The sequence below is a fragment of the Sarcophilus harrisii genome, chromosome 3, assembly GCF_902635505.1.
Source record: "Sarcophilus harrisii chromosome 3, mSarHar1.11, whole genome shotgun sequence".
Lineage (NCBI taxonomy): Eukaryota > Metazoa > Chordata > Mammalia > Dasyuromorphia > Dasyuridae > Sarcophilus > Sarcophilus harrisii.
In genome coordinates this window covers 433,755,901-433,771,487 of record NC_045428.1, presented here as the reverse complement: position 1 = coordinate 433,771,487, position 15,587 = coordinate 433,755,901, and the positions used below count along the sequence as shown (strand labels likewise).

General features: G+C 37.0%; 1 protein-coding gene across 1 annotated transcript in view; it reads left to right on the top strand.

The window, feature by feature from the left end:
• Positions 1-15,587, top strand: part of LOC100934862 (WD repeat-containing protein 64-like) — a 190,491-nt gene that overhangs the window by 158,477 nt on the left and 16,427 nt on the right. The window contains exons 20-24 of the mRNA XM_012545213.3: positions 1,874-1,933; positions 6,120-6,285; positions 9,635-9,724; positions 13,166-13,224; positions 13,476-13,617. Of these exons, the coding sequence (XP_012400667.2) occupies positions 1,874-1,933; positions 6,120-6,285; positions 9,635-9,724; positions 13,166-13,224; positions 13,476-13,617 (517 nt within the window). The remainder of the gene's footprint in view (positions 1-1,873; positions 1,934-6,119; positions 6,286-9,634; positions 9,725-13,165; positions 13,225-13,475; positions 13,618-15,587) is intronic.

Sequence of the window (15,587 nt, the reverse complement as noted above, 5' to 3'; positions counted from 1 at the left end):
GAGCTGAAGGCAAAAAAAAAGAAATGTCCACAACAGCATATCTGAGAACTGTGAAGGGGAGATATAACATGTCTGTCCTGAGAGTGCCAGAATCAAACACATTACAGAAAAAAATATTGAGGGGGCCTACGAACAGAGAAATGGGGGAGTCACTAAAAACTATAAGTATCATAAAAGGTATATATGTATGCTTTTTCATCATACTCAGCAAAAGCTTTTGTTAATAGTCACTTGCTCCCCCCCCAAAAAAAAACCCTTGTCATCTTTTTCTCTCTGTCATAGTTTGGCACAGAATCTAGCACATATTATATACTCAGTAAATGTTTGTTGAGTAGAAAACATATGTATATTGCCTACTTGTGTGCTCATACACATCTGGAGGGAAAGCAGGTGCAAGAAAAGTGAGGAGAATAAATTTTTTCTCTTTGAAATGACTATGAAATTCTTTTGGAATTCAGCATAATCAAAGATACAGTCTTTCTATCTCAAATATTTTTGCTAATTAAAATGACAACATCTTGGTACAGAGTGAGAGCGAAAGGTGAAAATGGAAATCAAATATAAGACAGAAACTATCTGGTTCAGCAAAGAAGAATTTCCTGAGAGAGGGCTCTGAGCTTGCCCATTCCATTTTCCAAAGCCAATCTCAATCAAAGGCAAGGCAACTGGTGTGCTGGAGGGCAGTATTTCACTTTTCTCAGGGACAAGACCAGCTTTAGTTTCCTCTAGTTTGATGATAACCAACTGAAGAATATTCAGAGGCTTATTATCAAGACTATAATTTATTTGGGCTCTTTACTTTTCCTTGTTTCCTCTTGTTCATATTATTGCTTGCTGTTCCCACTGACAGAAAATGGGCCCAGAAAATATCAAGAAAGTGAGCTCAAATAAATCTATTAGCCACTAGGTAGCAGCTGTGAGATAAAGATGCTCATTTTGTTTCTTGTTTTAGTACTTTTTGTAAGGGCAGAGGGAGAGGTAGATCATGGAATTATAGCTAGAAGGGATCAAGAAGGCCATGGAGTACAACCCCCTCATTTTTTAAATGGGTAATATGTGGCCAGGGGACCCTGGGGTGTAGGAGGAATCACTAAAAATTAGGAGAATTAGAAAACACATATATGTCAGTTTCTCCACCACTTCCATCAATTAACAGCTTCATTAATAGTGCACAACAAAACCTTGTCCATTTTTTTCTGTGTGTGAGGCCCAGTGAGGTTAAGTAGAGAAAAAGAGAGAGGTTAAAAATAATGACCAAAACAAATGGCTAATCTCTTGTGCTATGGTTTCATAACACAGTCAGATATAAAAGAAAATTGATTCCAAATTTTAACTTAATTATTCATTTTAAAAAATGCTCCTTTATTTTAAGATATGAATACTTCATTTCTCTCTTCACATAACATGTAAGGCAAAATAGTTTTTTGGGGAGAAACAAGTTTACATTCGTTCTCACGTTTATTGGGGAAGCTGATTATCCAGCTTTTCTTAGTGTAAAACTAATATTTCAGTTACGTGTTTTTGGTTTTTGTTTGAAGTACCACAAAGTGCAATAAATAGGTATAGTCTATTTAAATGAAGACTGGGCAGTCACTGGCCCACTTTTTCATCAGCGTCCTAGCAAAAGCTGTCACTAGAAATATGATTTACTGAAATGCAATCACCTTATTGCTTTTGTGCTGCCTTGCTTCTCATTTGCATGGGCTCAAGGGGACTTTCCTTTGACATTTTGAGAATTTAAATCAATGGTGGGACCCAGGAAGCTAAATTTCAAAAAGTTAAGAGGTGGAACAGATTCTTCTGTCTGTCTTGTAACTGTGTTGACTCTCATCATTCTAGTAATAGAGTTTGTATCATTTGATTTTTGGTGCAGGATTCTCCTCATGACTTCCATCACTTTTGGAAGCCTCAACCACATTGGCCAGATGATCTGGTAAGTTATACTGTGTGTTCTTATTCACTCCCTAATAAGTAGGAATAAAAAGGAATGCTTCCTTTGTCTAAGAGAGCTTTAAAACTTCACCTGGAAAAGAAAAAAATGTTCAAGAAGTGCTGATATGGTGGTGGTATGTAAGATTAATCTAGGTTTGGAATTTGCATTCAACAGGCATAGAGGATGGGTACAAATTTATTATTGCTCAGAATCTTGATTTTAATAAGATAGATGAGGAAGCTCATAGCACAAAAGTAATACACAATTAACACAGTGGTCACTATAGCAAACAAACAAACAACATACAACATACATCACCACCATTTCCAGGAAGTACCAACATCTGAATTCCTTGGCTGGGAGGACAGTCACAGCTATCAGAGTCTTGGGTGAAAGGCATTTCTAGGCAAGTTTGTACCAGACTTCCTATTCCAAATCCTCAAAGTCCTTTTCCACTAAGGAGTTTTTATAGGCTGAGAACAAAGAGAGCTCTACACTAAATAGACTCATTTGATATGTGATTCTTAAGACTTATCAGTCTTCCAGGTACAGGATACATCATTATAAGAAGCCCACGAAGGAGAATATTTGTTCATTCCTTTAAGAGGACTGTGTTTGCTCAAGGAACTGGCCAGATTTCTGGGATAAACACAGTTCTGCAATGAAGGATATTCATTAATTAATGCACAATAAAGAATGGCTTACCTTTCTTTATGCTGTTCCTGAAATCCTATTAGATAACTACAAGCATGTTCTCATGTTTTCAGCAAAAAGTTACACAAAAGACATGGCTGCTGAGACTTACTTAAGATTCCTTACTTAATAGGATTCCTTACATATGGTTTGCCATCCAAATCCAGATGATAAACATTATTATCAAAAGAAACTTCTGCTAAATGTATTTTATCTTTGAACATAATTGTTCACATTGAGCTGTTGCCTAGTAAGATAAAGATCAAATGGACTGACCTATTGTGTTGATCGACAGAACTAGAAGCCAATGATGAGGATGTCAAAGGTGAATTAGGAACTACATATACACCTACTTCAGGGCTCCCCAGCAAGGGTGCAATTGCATCAATTCAATGCTTTACCATTTAACAGTTGCCCAAACTTAGAGGGCACAGGAATTTCAAGTTGGCTGCCTGGTCACTTGCTAGAGTCACAGAATATCCTGGGAATGACACTGGATTCAGAATTAGAAAACAAGGGTTCAAATCTTGGTTTTGACACTTACTATTAGTGTGATCTAGGGAAAGTCTTCTAACATTTCTGAAGTTCAATGTCCTTAGGGATTGGGCCCAGATAGTGTTGGAAGCCCCTTCCAATTCTAAATATTAGACCCCATGATACAATAGTTCAGTTCCAGAGGAAGTCCTTGTCATTTCCATGAGGACTCTAAATGTCCCCAAGTTCCTAGAAGTGTTAAATGACCTTCATGCTGACCATCTGAGGAGGAGCAATGTGATCCAGTGGGAAGTGTCCTGAAATTGGCAATAAGAGGACCAGATTTCAATAGAGATTCTGCTACTCAGTCAACCAAATAGCATTTATCAAGGACCTAATATGTGTCAAGCACTGTTCTAGGCACTATGGAACTAGCCCTTGAGGAACTTATTTTCTACTTGCCACCTGTATCATCCTGACTCAGTCACTAAACTTTGTATTGCAGTTTTCTTATTTATAAGGATGAGGTAGGTCATCTCTTAGGCCCCTTTTATCTTTCAGTTGGTAACATTATTACTCTTCAGGGGAAATTCACCACAGGGGAATGCCATATCATTAAGCTGAGCCCAAGGAAAGCAAGATATTGTCTGTCTGTCTGTCTCTCTCTGTCTGTCTTTCTGTCTCTCTCTGTCTCTCTCTTTCTCTGTCTGTCTTTCTGTCTCTGTTTCTCCCACATTATTTCTCTATGTGTCGCTGTCTCTCCATTTCTCTCTGTGTCTCTCTTTAACTCTCACTCTCTGTATCTCTGTCTCTTTGATTCTCTCTCTCTCTACCTCCCTCCCTCCCTGTTTCTCCTATAAATTTCTCTCTTTGTCTCTCTGCCTCTGTCTCTCTCTCAGTCCCTCTATGTGTGTGTGTCTCTGCCTCTTTCTCTCTGTCTGTCTCTCTGTCTGTCTCGGTTTCTCCTTCCCAATTTCCTCCTCATTTCCTTCCCTCTTAGAAAAATACAGATTGACCCATAGACTATGAAGCAAATGCCTAATTTTTCTTTTGGAGTGTTCAAGTCCAATGAAGTCATGGTTATATCAGGCTGTTCATATGGCTTTGGGCAGTGTTGGGCAAGAGGAGGGTGGAGAGGAAAGGAAGGGGGAAGCATTGGAATAAGGAAATGTATAGAAGCTGAATGGAAATAAATAAACTATCTCTTCTTCCCAGATTTCTTTCTTCAGTCCTCTTCCATTCCCACCCCCAGATAGAATTATAGACCTGAATATACCTTAGAGATCAACAAGTCCTACTCATTCATTTTATATATGAGTAAATTAAGTCTCATTTAAGAAAAGTCACTCATTCACAGAAATACAAGTTAGTGGCAGAAATGAATCAAAACATGTCACCTGGTTATCATAATACTCAGTAAGTTATCACTCATTGGTAGACTCTTGGTGTATTTGGAAAAAAAATTAGAGTCGCTTCAGAACCAATAAGATCTTCAGAGACATATAATAACCTAACTCAATTTATCTCCACTGGAAAAGAAGACATGAGCTAAATCAAGCTAAAGTTTAAACCTGATGTCATAGGAAATCTTTACAACTCTGCATTGACAATCTTGGAAGATCATTTTTAAATGTCTTTTCTTTCTTAAGGGCTGCCTGCCATCTGGCTCAGCCCAGGATAATTAATAGCTTCCTGAGAGTCATCTTCTGAAAAGGGCAGATCATTTGAATTCTGATCAGCATGCACTCACCACCATGGTGACCAGGTGGAAAGGATGAAAAGATTTAGTAATCAGAAGAGTTTGCATGCAGATGGAGGGCTGAGATTGTTTTCTGAAAGTTGGACCACCTTAGAGAGTTCCATGTATAACTGCTCTGAGGCAGTCTGCAAGACAAATCACAGCCAAGCTGGGGGAAAAGAAAGAAGGCAGCTGAGTTTTCATTTCCATCCATTCTTTCTGTGCAAAGAGTTCAAGTGCCCTGTGAATAGTACAAGTCAGCAAACATTGGGAGGGAGGTGGCAGGAATGTTGGCCTCATGAGAAAAGTGAGATCAGGGCACATCATGGGATTTAGAATGAAGAAGAACTGTGGAAATCCTCTATGTACCTCAATTTTTGCAAATGAAGAAACTGAGGTCCAGAGAGGTGTTAAGTGATAAGATTATAGAGGTAATAGGAGGTAAGTAGCTAAAGGCAGAATTCAAATATGGGCATACAACCTCTAATATAAAAACATTCAGTTCCTACATGTAACATAGAACCTTTCACAAAGGAGTATATACTAAAAGAAATTAGCATAAATGTAAGAACTTAACCCCCCCAACCTGTGGAAGTATGATCTTCCTTCCCCAGTGACTCCCAGATCATCATGGTTCAAACTCATAGGTCTTTGATGATTGCCTATTTGACTTGAAACTGAGGACAAATAACATCAAACATCAATATCCCCAAGTCCATTTCTTGGAACAGGGATAAAAGAGAGGAAGTATAGAAAAAAATATTCTTTTCCCCTCCTAGTCATTCAGTTCATGGCATCTATGCTGGGAGAAGCAAATACAAGTTGCTCAAAAGAATATAGCAAAAAAAAAAAAAGATGGAAAAGATAAATGGTTTAGTCTTACCATTTTAAAGCTTATATGGACAGCCAATCAAAGGAAGTTACCCTCATCCTCCCACCATGGTAGGAGTCTTTATAGGCGCCACTTAAGCAAACTGATCATGTTCAAAGGTCCCTCAAGGCCATCTCCATGCCCAGAGATACTTGTGTTAAATTAAGATGCTGTGAGTCCAATTCCAATCCTCTTTCCCTCATACCAACTTGCCTCTAAACTAAAATCATTGTCTTAACATATGGCTACTTGTAAAGGGAGGTCTTCTTGAATCTCTTCTATATGGCCTCTTTTTGTAGCCCTAGTACTTAGCATAAGACATAGTACATAGTAGGCCCTTCATAAATGTCTATGGATTGATGGACTGTTTGCTCAGTCTCACTTTTTATATCTTCTACCTATATTTATAGATCCGGGGACATAGGGATGATATTTTATGTGTGGCTCAGTGCCCACCTTCTCTTCTTGCTACCTCTAGTTATGATGGAGAAATTATCATTTGGAATATGAACTCAGGACACATTTATTGTAAGCTAAACATACCTGTCCCTACTCCCTGCTCTGAAGACTCAGAAGGTAAGTTTAAGAGCAAAGCCTGGTGTTTGAATATAAGATGATACCAGGATTTATACAGTGCTTTAAAGTTTTATTGGGAATTTTATATGTCTTATCTCATTTGATCTTCAAAATAACCCTATGTTGTTATCACTTTTTCCATCTAATGAGTGATGGAATTGAGATGGGAGAGGTTAAATGACTCATTCAAGGTCATACAACTAGGAAGTATCTCAGATCAAATTTGAGTTCAGGTCTTCCTGCCTCCAGGTCTAGTAGTCTATTCACTGAACCAACCAGCTACCTCTTAAGATTCAGATTTGGCTCAAAGTTATCTGGTTGACCAGAACCTTCTGTAGAGGCCAGTCAACTTCCTCATGACTGTCAATAATACTATCATTCTCCTACTTACATAAATTTCCAATCTAAGGGTCATCTTTATTTTCTTTCTCTCACTCCCTGTAACCAACCTGTTGCCAAGTCTTTTTAATTCTACCTCCACAACAACTCTGAAATAGAACCTTTTCTGATACTTGCAACCACCCTTGTGTAGATCTTCATCACATCACACCTGGACAATTGTAATAGCCTGCTGGTCATTCTCTCCACTTCATATCTTTCCTCACATCAGTCCATCATCCACTCAGTGGTCAAAATGATTGTCTTGGAATGAAGATCTGACACTCTCTCTCTCTCTCTCTCTCTCTCTCTCTCTCTCTCCTCTTTTTTCTTCTTTTCTCCTCCTCCTCTTTCTCTTCCTCCTCCTCCTCCTTTTTCCCTCCTCTTTTCCTCTTTTCTCCTCCTCCTCTTCTTCCTTCTCCTCCTTCTCTCTGTAACATAAACACACACACACACACACACACACACACACACACACGTTCAATAAGTTTCAGTGGTTCCCTATTATCCTCCAGGATCAAATATAAAGTCTTTTGTTTGGCTTTTAAAGCGCTTTATAATCTTGTCCCTCCTACCTTTTCAGTCTTCTTACCCCTTCATCCCCTCCAAATTCTAATATGGTGGCACTGGCCTCCTCGCTGTTCCTCATACAAGCTTATCTTCTAATTTCAGAAATTTTCACCAGCTATTTGCCATTGTTAGAAAGTTCTCTTTCTTCATCTCTATCTACTGGCTTTCCTAGCTTTCTTTAAATCTTAGCTCAAATTCTAGAAAATAGTTGTATGTTTTCTCCCCCATTAAAATGGGAGTGCCTTGAAAACAGAGACTGTTTTTTGCCCTTTTTTTGTATCCCTAGCACATAGCATGATGTCTAGTACATAGCAACTTCCTAATAAGTGCTTGTTCACTTACTGACTGACAGCCCATATCTAGCAACAGTAACTGTCAGGGAGAAGACAAAAGTCATAAATTTAATGGAGATTTTAAAAAATGTCACTGCCTCTAAAGTACAGAGATCCGGCTTGTAGTCTTGACCTTGCTATTTATTACCTGAGTCACCTTGGAGTTATTTTATCTCTCTGAGTCTCCTTCATGTATAAAAAGTAGCTATCTTTACAAGACCTATTTTCCAATGCTGTTGTAAGGAAAGTGGTATATAAAGCTTATAGCAATGAAGAAATATGAATTGTTATATTATTGCTAAAATTATATTATATAATAAAACACAAGGGGAGAAAAGCCTCGAAAGAGAAAGAGTTATTAACACTGTTGTGAAGTAGGTGAAATTAGTCTTTAGTATTTGCTGCATTCTATTTTAGTTATTGCCCTGCCCCTTAAGATCTCTCATTAGTAGAGGCCTATTTGTTTAATACTTTCTTCCCCCAACTCATGCTATACCATATTAGTTCCATTTTCCCTGGGTGGACCAATGTTCTAAACCTCCATCTTCTATTAACCAACACTCTACTAAAGTGATAATATAGTCATGCATTACACTTAATATTATGTTAACAAACAGGAAAAGACTTGTTATTGATGTGGGAGTTATCCCTGAGTAAGCTATCTGTGAACAGAGTGCTGACTCATTAGAAAACTCTAATTAGTTTAAAAAGAAAATGAGAAGAAAAAAAATATGACAGTTGTTAATAAAATGGGGGTGACAATACAGCTAGATAGCATGGTACATAATGCTAGACTTGGAGCCATAGCCTCAGACATTTGCTATGTGTAACCCTGTATATAACACAGCCTATCTGGCTCAATTTCCTCATCTGTGTAATGAAGATAATAATAGTACTTACCTTATAGCGTTGTTCTGACGATCAAATACAATAATTATAAAACTCTGAGCAGAGTAAGATCTTAATAAATGTTTGCTATCATTCCCTAAATTCCCCTTCCCATAACTAGTTTTTCTTCCTATCAAAGAATCCTCAGATGTAAGAAGATTTTGAAAGCCCTATCATAGATCCCAAGCCAATCAAATTATGGTATAGTGAATTAGACATTGGACATGGGGTCCCAGAACCTGGTTTGAGCATTAGCTCTGCTACTCACTAAACAAGTGATCATGGCAAGTCATGTAACTTTTCCAGAGCTTCAGTTTCTTCATTTGCAAGGTAGAAATAATAATATTTGCATTACCCAAATTAGAGACTTGCTTTGAGGAAAGAGACTTTTGAAATTGGTTTGCTTTTATCATTGTTTTTATTTATAGAAAAACAAAAGCATCTAAATCAAGATGGGCCTTATCCAGGTCCCTCTAACGCAATTTATAATCTGTGAAAGTATCCCAGTCCTTACTCATTAACTAGGATCTCAGAAAATCACAAATTTGTAAGGGATCTTTGTTTCTAATTCAACCCATACCCAAACAGAGTTCAACATCTCCAATATGCTTGAAGACCTTTGATGATAGAAAACTCACCTCCTTTGAAGGCATCCCATGTCACTTTTGACCATGGAGCCCAATTCTTCCTTCCTGAAGCTTTGGTTCATTGCTCTACTTCTGCCATCTGAGACCAATCAGAGCAATTTCAGTCCCTTTTCCATTCTTGAAAAAAAGATTTGAAAAGCCTGAAGGATTTCCATCTTTTGTATTGAACATTAACTCAGCTACTGATTATAGTAGCCCTTGAATTCTATCCCTTTTTTCCATTGAAGGAAGAGAAAATCCAAGGAAATTACAATTGTCCAAAACTGGAGCCTCCTCAAGGGGACTGAAGATGCTAATAGTGGGGCCAGGAATGCCTCTTAACCCAATTTTGCACATTAGCACATTCATATTTTGGCTCTACCCCATGGTTACTAGGCAAATAACTATTGGTCAGACCATTAGATCAGTCAGCATTGCAAAAGGAGCCATTCCTCAACTTTATAAGCTATCATATTTATTGGAAGTAATCCTGGAAGCAATTCTGTTTACAGAGAGATGTATGTTTAGTGCCTTTCTCCCTCTCTTGTGTTACAGATAGAAGTGTTTCTTATCTCACATTCCTAAAGACCCGTGCAGCCAAATTTGAATCAACAGCTGCTTCTCTCATTTCCAATGGGCCCCAAGGTAAGAACAGAAATTGTCATCAAAATAGCTGTGTTTCTCTTATAAATTGATTTTTTCGAGCCGTTTACCAAAGACAATTTTACAAACATACATTTTACAAGGAACGGCCCTGAACCTTAGATTCCCTCTGATTTCTTGCTATGCCATCCTATTTTGATGGAATCATGGCTGGCTAGATTCCTCTATTAACAGGAAGAAGATAGACAGTTAATTCTAGAGGCCTGTTCACATGACAAATTCCTTCACATCAAATGTCTTTTAATGAGCAAGTCCAATTGCCTTGGAATCATATATTTATCTTCTAGTTATCCTTGGGCAGGGACAGAGTGAATTGAATACCAAGTTGTATAGCATAAAAGGCAGCCTTACAAAGAGAAAGATGTGACAAGAGGACCAAAAGTATCCTAAGGAGTGGACATAAAAGAGGCAAGTAACAAGGTGTCATAGTTCTTTGTCTTGGCAATAATGGGAGAGCTTAGGGCTGGAGATTCTGGTCGAGGCACAAATTGTATATGCCAGAGATGATCCCTTCTCTGTAGCATTTCTGCCCAACTTGAATTGGGAAGAACAGTTCTTATCCTAAAAAGAGAAGGAGTGAATTTTTTATGTAGCATGAGGGTAAAAAATAACCAGCTAAATCCTGAGCATGTGTCAGAATTGGGATTGTACCTGATTTAGAAAAACTGATAAATAAAACCCTAAATAAAAGGCTAATTAGTGTCAAAGCTTCTTCAGAGGATTTCTTTAGGAAGAGGAAACTTTGGAGGGCAAGCTCTCCATTTGAAATACAAAGTGATAGAATGCTAGAGCTGGAAGAGACCTTAGAAATCTTCTTGTGCTAGTATCTTCATCTAACAGATGAAGAAACTAAGATCCAGACAGAGGAAGTAAAATGATCAGTGATAAAAAAAATTAAAAGCATACCATAATTTCTGGAACACAACTGCAAAGCCCATTTATGTCAGAAACTGTAAAAATAAACTAATGTCAACTAATTAATCCCAATCTTATATGCCTCAAACTGAAGCCTATTTCAGAATTTATCTCCTTCTAGAAACATATCCTGATTAATTGGGAGTATATGTCAACACCTGCCTTCCAATGGTAAAATGGCCACTCCTCCACGCCATTCATCCTGTGTAATACTTGTTCAGTACCCAAAGTGCTGGAGGCTGTCCTCTAGTTCTTTTTCAACCTGTGGAAGCCAGTTCAGCATCCATGGTACCCATCTATTATCTCTTGTATACAATATGCGATCAACTCAGCTCTTTTCCAACATACATTTCCTGAATTACATCCTTTATGTCCCTTCCTGTGCCTGGATTATCATGGAAAATATGCTGCAGTGTACTTACACCTACCCTTGTCTTTGAGTTGCCTTCACCTTTAATTCTCCTCCTGAAGTCTCCTGCCTTTCCCTCTCCAACCCACCAACTCACATGTGCCAAAATGATTTTTTTAACATGCATATCAGACTTTGGCATTCCCCTACTTACTAAGCTCCAGCGGTTCGCTATTACCTGTAGGTATAAATTATAATTCCTGTATGGCATTTAAAATCATTTATTACATGTGCCCATCCTACCTTCTGGGGCTTTTACCCTTCACATATTCTACAGTTTACAAAACTGTCTTTCTGCCTTTTACATGACACTCCATCTCTCCATGTCTGGAATTTCTTCCTTTTTTTTCTCTGTCTCTTATAATACCTAGCTTCCTTCAAGGAGTAGTTTGGACAGCCTTCATAAAGTTGTCTTAAAGAAGCCTTTTCTGATATCTTCATTTTCAACATAAGTTATACTACCTTATACCTCTCTTATATACAGTGTTCCAAAAGTCTCAGTTCAGTTACTACTTAAAACTGCAACTTGAGATATTCTGTATATTTTGATTATACTTTTACATGTACACATTGTCTCCCCTAAGTAGATTGGAAGTTTCTCAAGGGCAGGGATTGTTTCACTTTTGTCAAGCAGTGACTAGATAATAGTAAGTATTTAGTAAATGCTTGGTGTTTGATTCCAAGATTTACAATTGAACCAAACCATCTGGAAAATGTTTGTGATATGCATGAATGAATAAATAAATGAGTGAGTGAATAAATGAATAGATAGATAGATAGACAGATAGATATGTGTAGGGGTACAGGTATTCCTTCCATGTCAAAGGGATTAAGGGTATGGTATTTCTAGACCTGAAAAATCCATGTAAAATTTGTTGTCCCTCCCTTTGTACTAAAGAAAAATTCTCAGTTTTTTCTTTTTCTCTTATTGGGTGTTTACAATACCTCATTGTAAAATTTGGGTTATTATTTGATTTTAGGCTCTTTGTCACCTACTTGTCTTCACATGACTTACATAAAAGTCCCACCAAATTCCCATTTAGTTTCCTATGACAACTTGAGATATATCAAAACTGTAATGGGAAAAATCATAATGTGAAGGGATAATGGTATTTTTATATACATACATGAGTATATTTATATATATATATTCACATGTATATACATCTGAGTATACCTGTACATATGTGTATACACATACATAAGTATATGTATGTATGTACTTATATATAAATGATATAGATATATGTCATATATATGATGTAGATATATAGATAAGTGAATTTTTCTGCAGTAACCTACGGTAACAAAAAGCACCAAGATATTTAAGAATGAGGGTTAGGGACAAGAGATTCAGAATTTCATATCATGACTGATAAAGAGCTTGTCTACATTCCAGTTCTATTTATTGAAAAAAGAAAAATCACAACATAAACCAAAAATACAAAGGAGGTCCTTCTCCATCTTGATTCATTAGAATATAAGCTTCTTAGGGATTGGCAAGGCCCAGATATTATTTATTCATAATAACCTCTTGTAGGAACATTGGAGGAACTCAATAATCACATGAGGGTAAAGCACCCTAGATGAGGAGGGAATCAGGAGACCTGAGTTCTAGAAAGAGTTTTGTTGTGTACTAGCTATCTAATGTATTAGCACATAGTCAGATGTTTATACCCGCCAAGCTCCCATTTGCTCATCTCTAAGGTGATATGTAAATTATAATATCTACCTTACAGAACTGCAGTGAGGATCTTGTGAGGGAATAACAAGACACTCTGTGAACTGTGCCATACAATAAAAGGGGGTATTACACTAAGTCAAGGACATGGAATTTCATCCACATGGGAGAGAACTAACTTCCTCTTCTATAGATTGGAGCCTATCTATAATTGATGGTTTTAGATACCAGAGATTGAGAGAGGTTTAAATGACTTATTCAGGTCCACAGAGCTAGAAAGTATGAGACAAGATTTGAACACAGATCTTAACCGTGAAATTTTCACTCTGCCCAGTGTGCCATGCTTGCTCACCCTAGAGTTGTCCTATATAAATTCATAAAAATTCATCTGACATTTTTTATTCCCCTTCTGTCACAGGTTCTGTTATCTTCTGGAGTCTATTCAGTGGGGCTCAGCTCCTAGCCAGCTTCATACCTGTAAGTTAGACAAAACCATTTTAAAGAATTTTTTTTTTTTTTAAATCAGAATTGCCTGGATTTTAATAGCCTTCAGGAGGCCATAGACTACTTGCTTTATTTGAGCTTGAGTATTTTTCCTGATTCTCCAGCACTTATACAGACATAGCAATGAGTTATTATTTAAGTGGTTTCAGAAAGCTTTAATATGTCACTGTTTGGTAAAAATGAACAGTCTTTTAGTAAGCACCATGTGTTTGTATTCATTCTAGTCCAGAGGAAAATCCCAGATCAGTAGCATTGTGGTGACGACAATAGATACCTGCGCCTATGTGGCAGACCACCAGGGTTACGTGTATACCTACGACATCAAGGACTATGCTCTTGAGGGACCTGAGCAAGAACCACCCAAAAGTAGGGATTTTACTTTTTTTCCAGCAGTCTTATTTTTTTTTAAAAAAGAATATTATGGTCCAAATAGTTTTTTCTCAATAGATTTTTTTTTATTTTTCCAAATGCATGTAAAGATAGTTTACAACATTCATTTTATAAGATTTAATGTTCCAAATTTTTCTACCTCCCTCTTTGTCCCTTCCCCAAGACAGCAAGTAATGTGATATAGGTTATACATGTACAATCATTTTGCACATATTTCCATATTTGTCATGCTGTATAAGAAAATCAGACTAAAAGGGGAAAAATGAGAAACAAACAATTACAAATACTATGCTTCAATCCACATTCAGTCTTCATAGTTCTCTCTTAGGATGTGGATGGCATTTTCCTGCCTGAGTTTATTGGAATTGTCTGGTTCAAGTAGTTTTTGAAAGGAAATAGCAGATTATCAGTCAGTCAAGAAGTACTTATTAAGTCTTCTTTATGTTCCAGTCCTCGAGATACAAAGATGGCAAAAACATGGTTCCTTCCCTGTCTAATTAGGAGACAACATATAAATATCTAAGTACTGACAAAATATGGATAGATGGAAGTTGATTTCAGAAAGGAAGAGACTAACAGCCAGAAGGAGGGGAGCTAGAAATGCCTTCTGCAGAAGGTTATATTTGAGCTGAATCTTGAAGGAAGCCAAGATGAATGAGGAGGGAATGCATTGGAGGCATGGAGGACAACTATTGCAAAAGCATGGTGATCTATACAAACAATAATAATTAGGCCACATAGCTAAATCAAAGTTATAGGGAATGGAGTAAAGTATAAAAAGACTGGAAAGGTAAAAAGGGGCCAGGTTATGAAGGGCTTTAAAAGTCCAACAGAAAATTATATTTTATCCTGAAGGTAATAGGGAGTCAAAGAAATTTATTGAATTGTGAGGAGGGTGCAGTGACATAGTGAGACCTGCACTCCAGGAAAATCACTTTGTCAGCTGAGTGGAGGACATATTGAAATGTGAAGAGACAAGGCAAGGAATCTAATGGACAGAAGCAGCTGTATCCAAAGAAAGAACACTGGGAAATGAATGTAAACGACTCACATTTTTGTTTTTCTTCCCAGGTTATTTTTTACCTTCTGAATCCAATTCTTCCTGTGCAATAAGAGAACTGTTCAGTTCTACACACATATATTGTAGCTAGGATATACTGTGACATTTAACATGTGTAGGATTACTTGCCATCTGGGGGAGGGGGTGGAGGGAGGGAGGGGAAAAGTTGGAACAGAAGTGAGTGCAAGGGATAATGTTGTAAAAAAATTTACCTAGGCATGGGTTCTGTCAATAAAAAGTTATAATTATTAAGAAAAAAGAAAGAAATCTATTGCAATAAACCAGGTCAGAGATGACAACATTGAATTTCAGACCTTCTCTCTTGCAGAAAATTGCCATTCCTATCTTCCTCTTTTCTTTTCCAATTCCCTTTTCTTCAAGGAAACTAACTATTCATAGTGTTTTTGATAAGTTTTTACAATATTTTATTTTTATATAACCTTCATTTCCAAATATATCTTTTCCCCTCCCCTACCTAAATATCTATTCTCAGAAATGATGGAAAAAGAAAGGCGTGAGAGGGAAGAAGTTCAGCAAAATTAACCAATACATTAACTAAGTCTGATGGTGTATGTTATGCACTAGAACAGTAGTCTCTCACCTCTTCAAAGAAAGGAGGAAGGCACATTTTCTAAATTTGTTAGGTCCAAACTTTGTAACTATAACTAAAGTTTATTGTTTTATTTTGTTTATATATATATATATATATATATATATATATATATATAGTTTTAACCATTGTAATTATTATTTCCCCAGTTCTATTTATTTCACTTTTTATCCAATTATGTAATTTAGGGACCATCCCTAATTCTTATTCAAATTAGAATTTACAATTTTGCCTTTTTTTTATGTCATTCACCCTCACTCACCTCAGGCATATGGC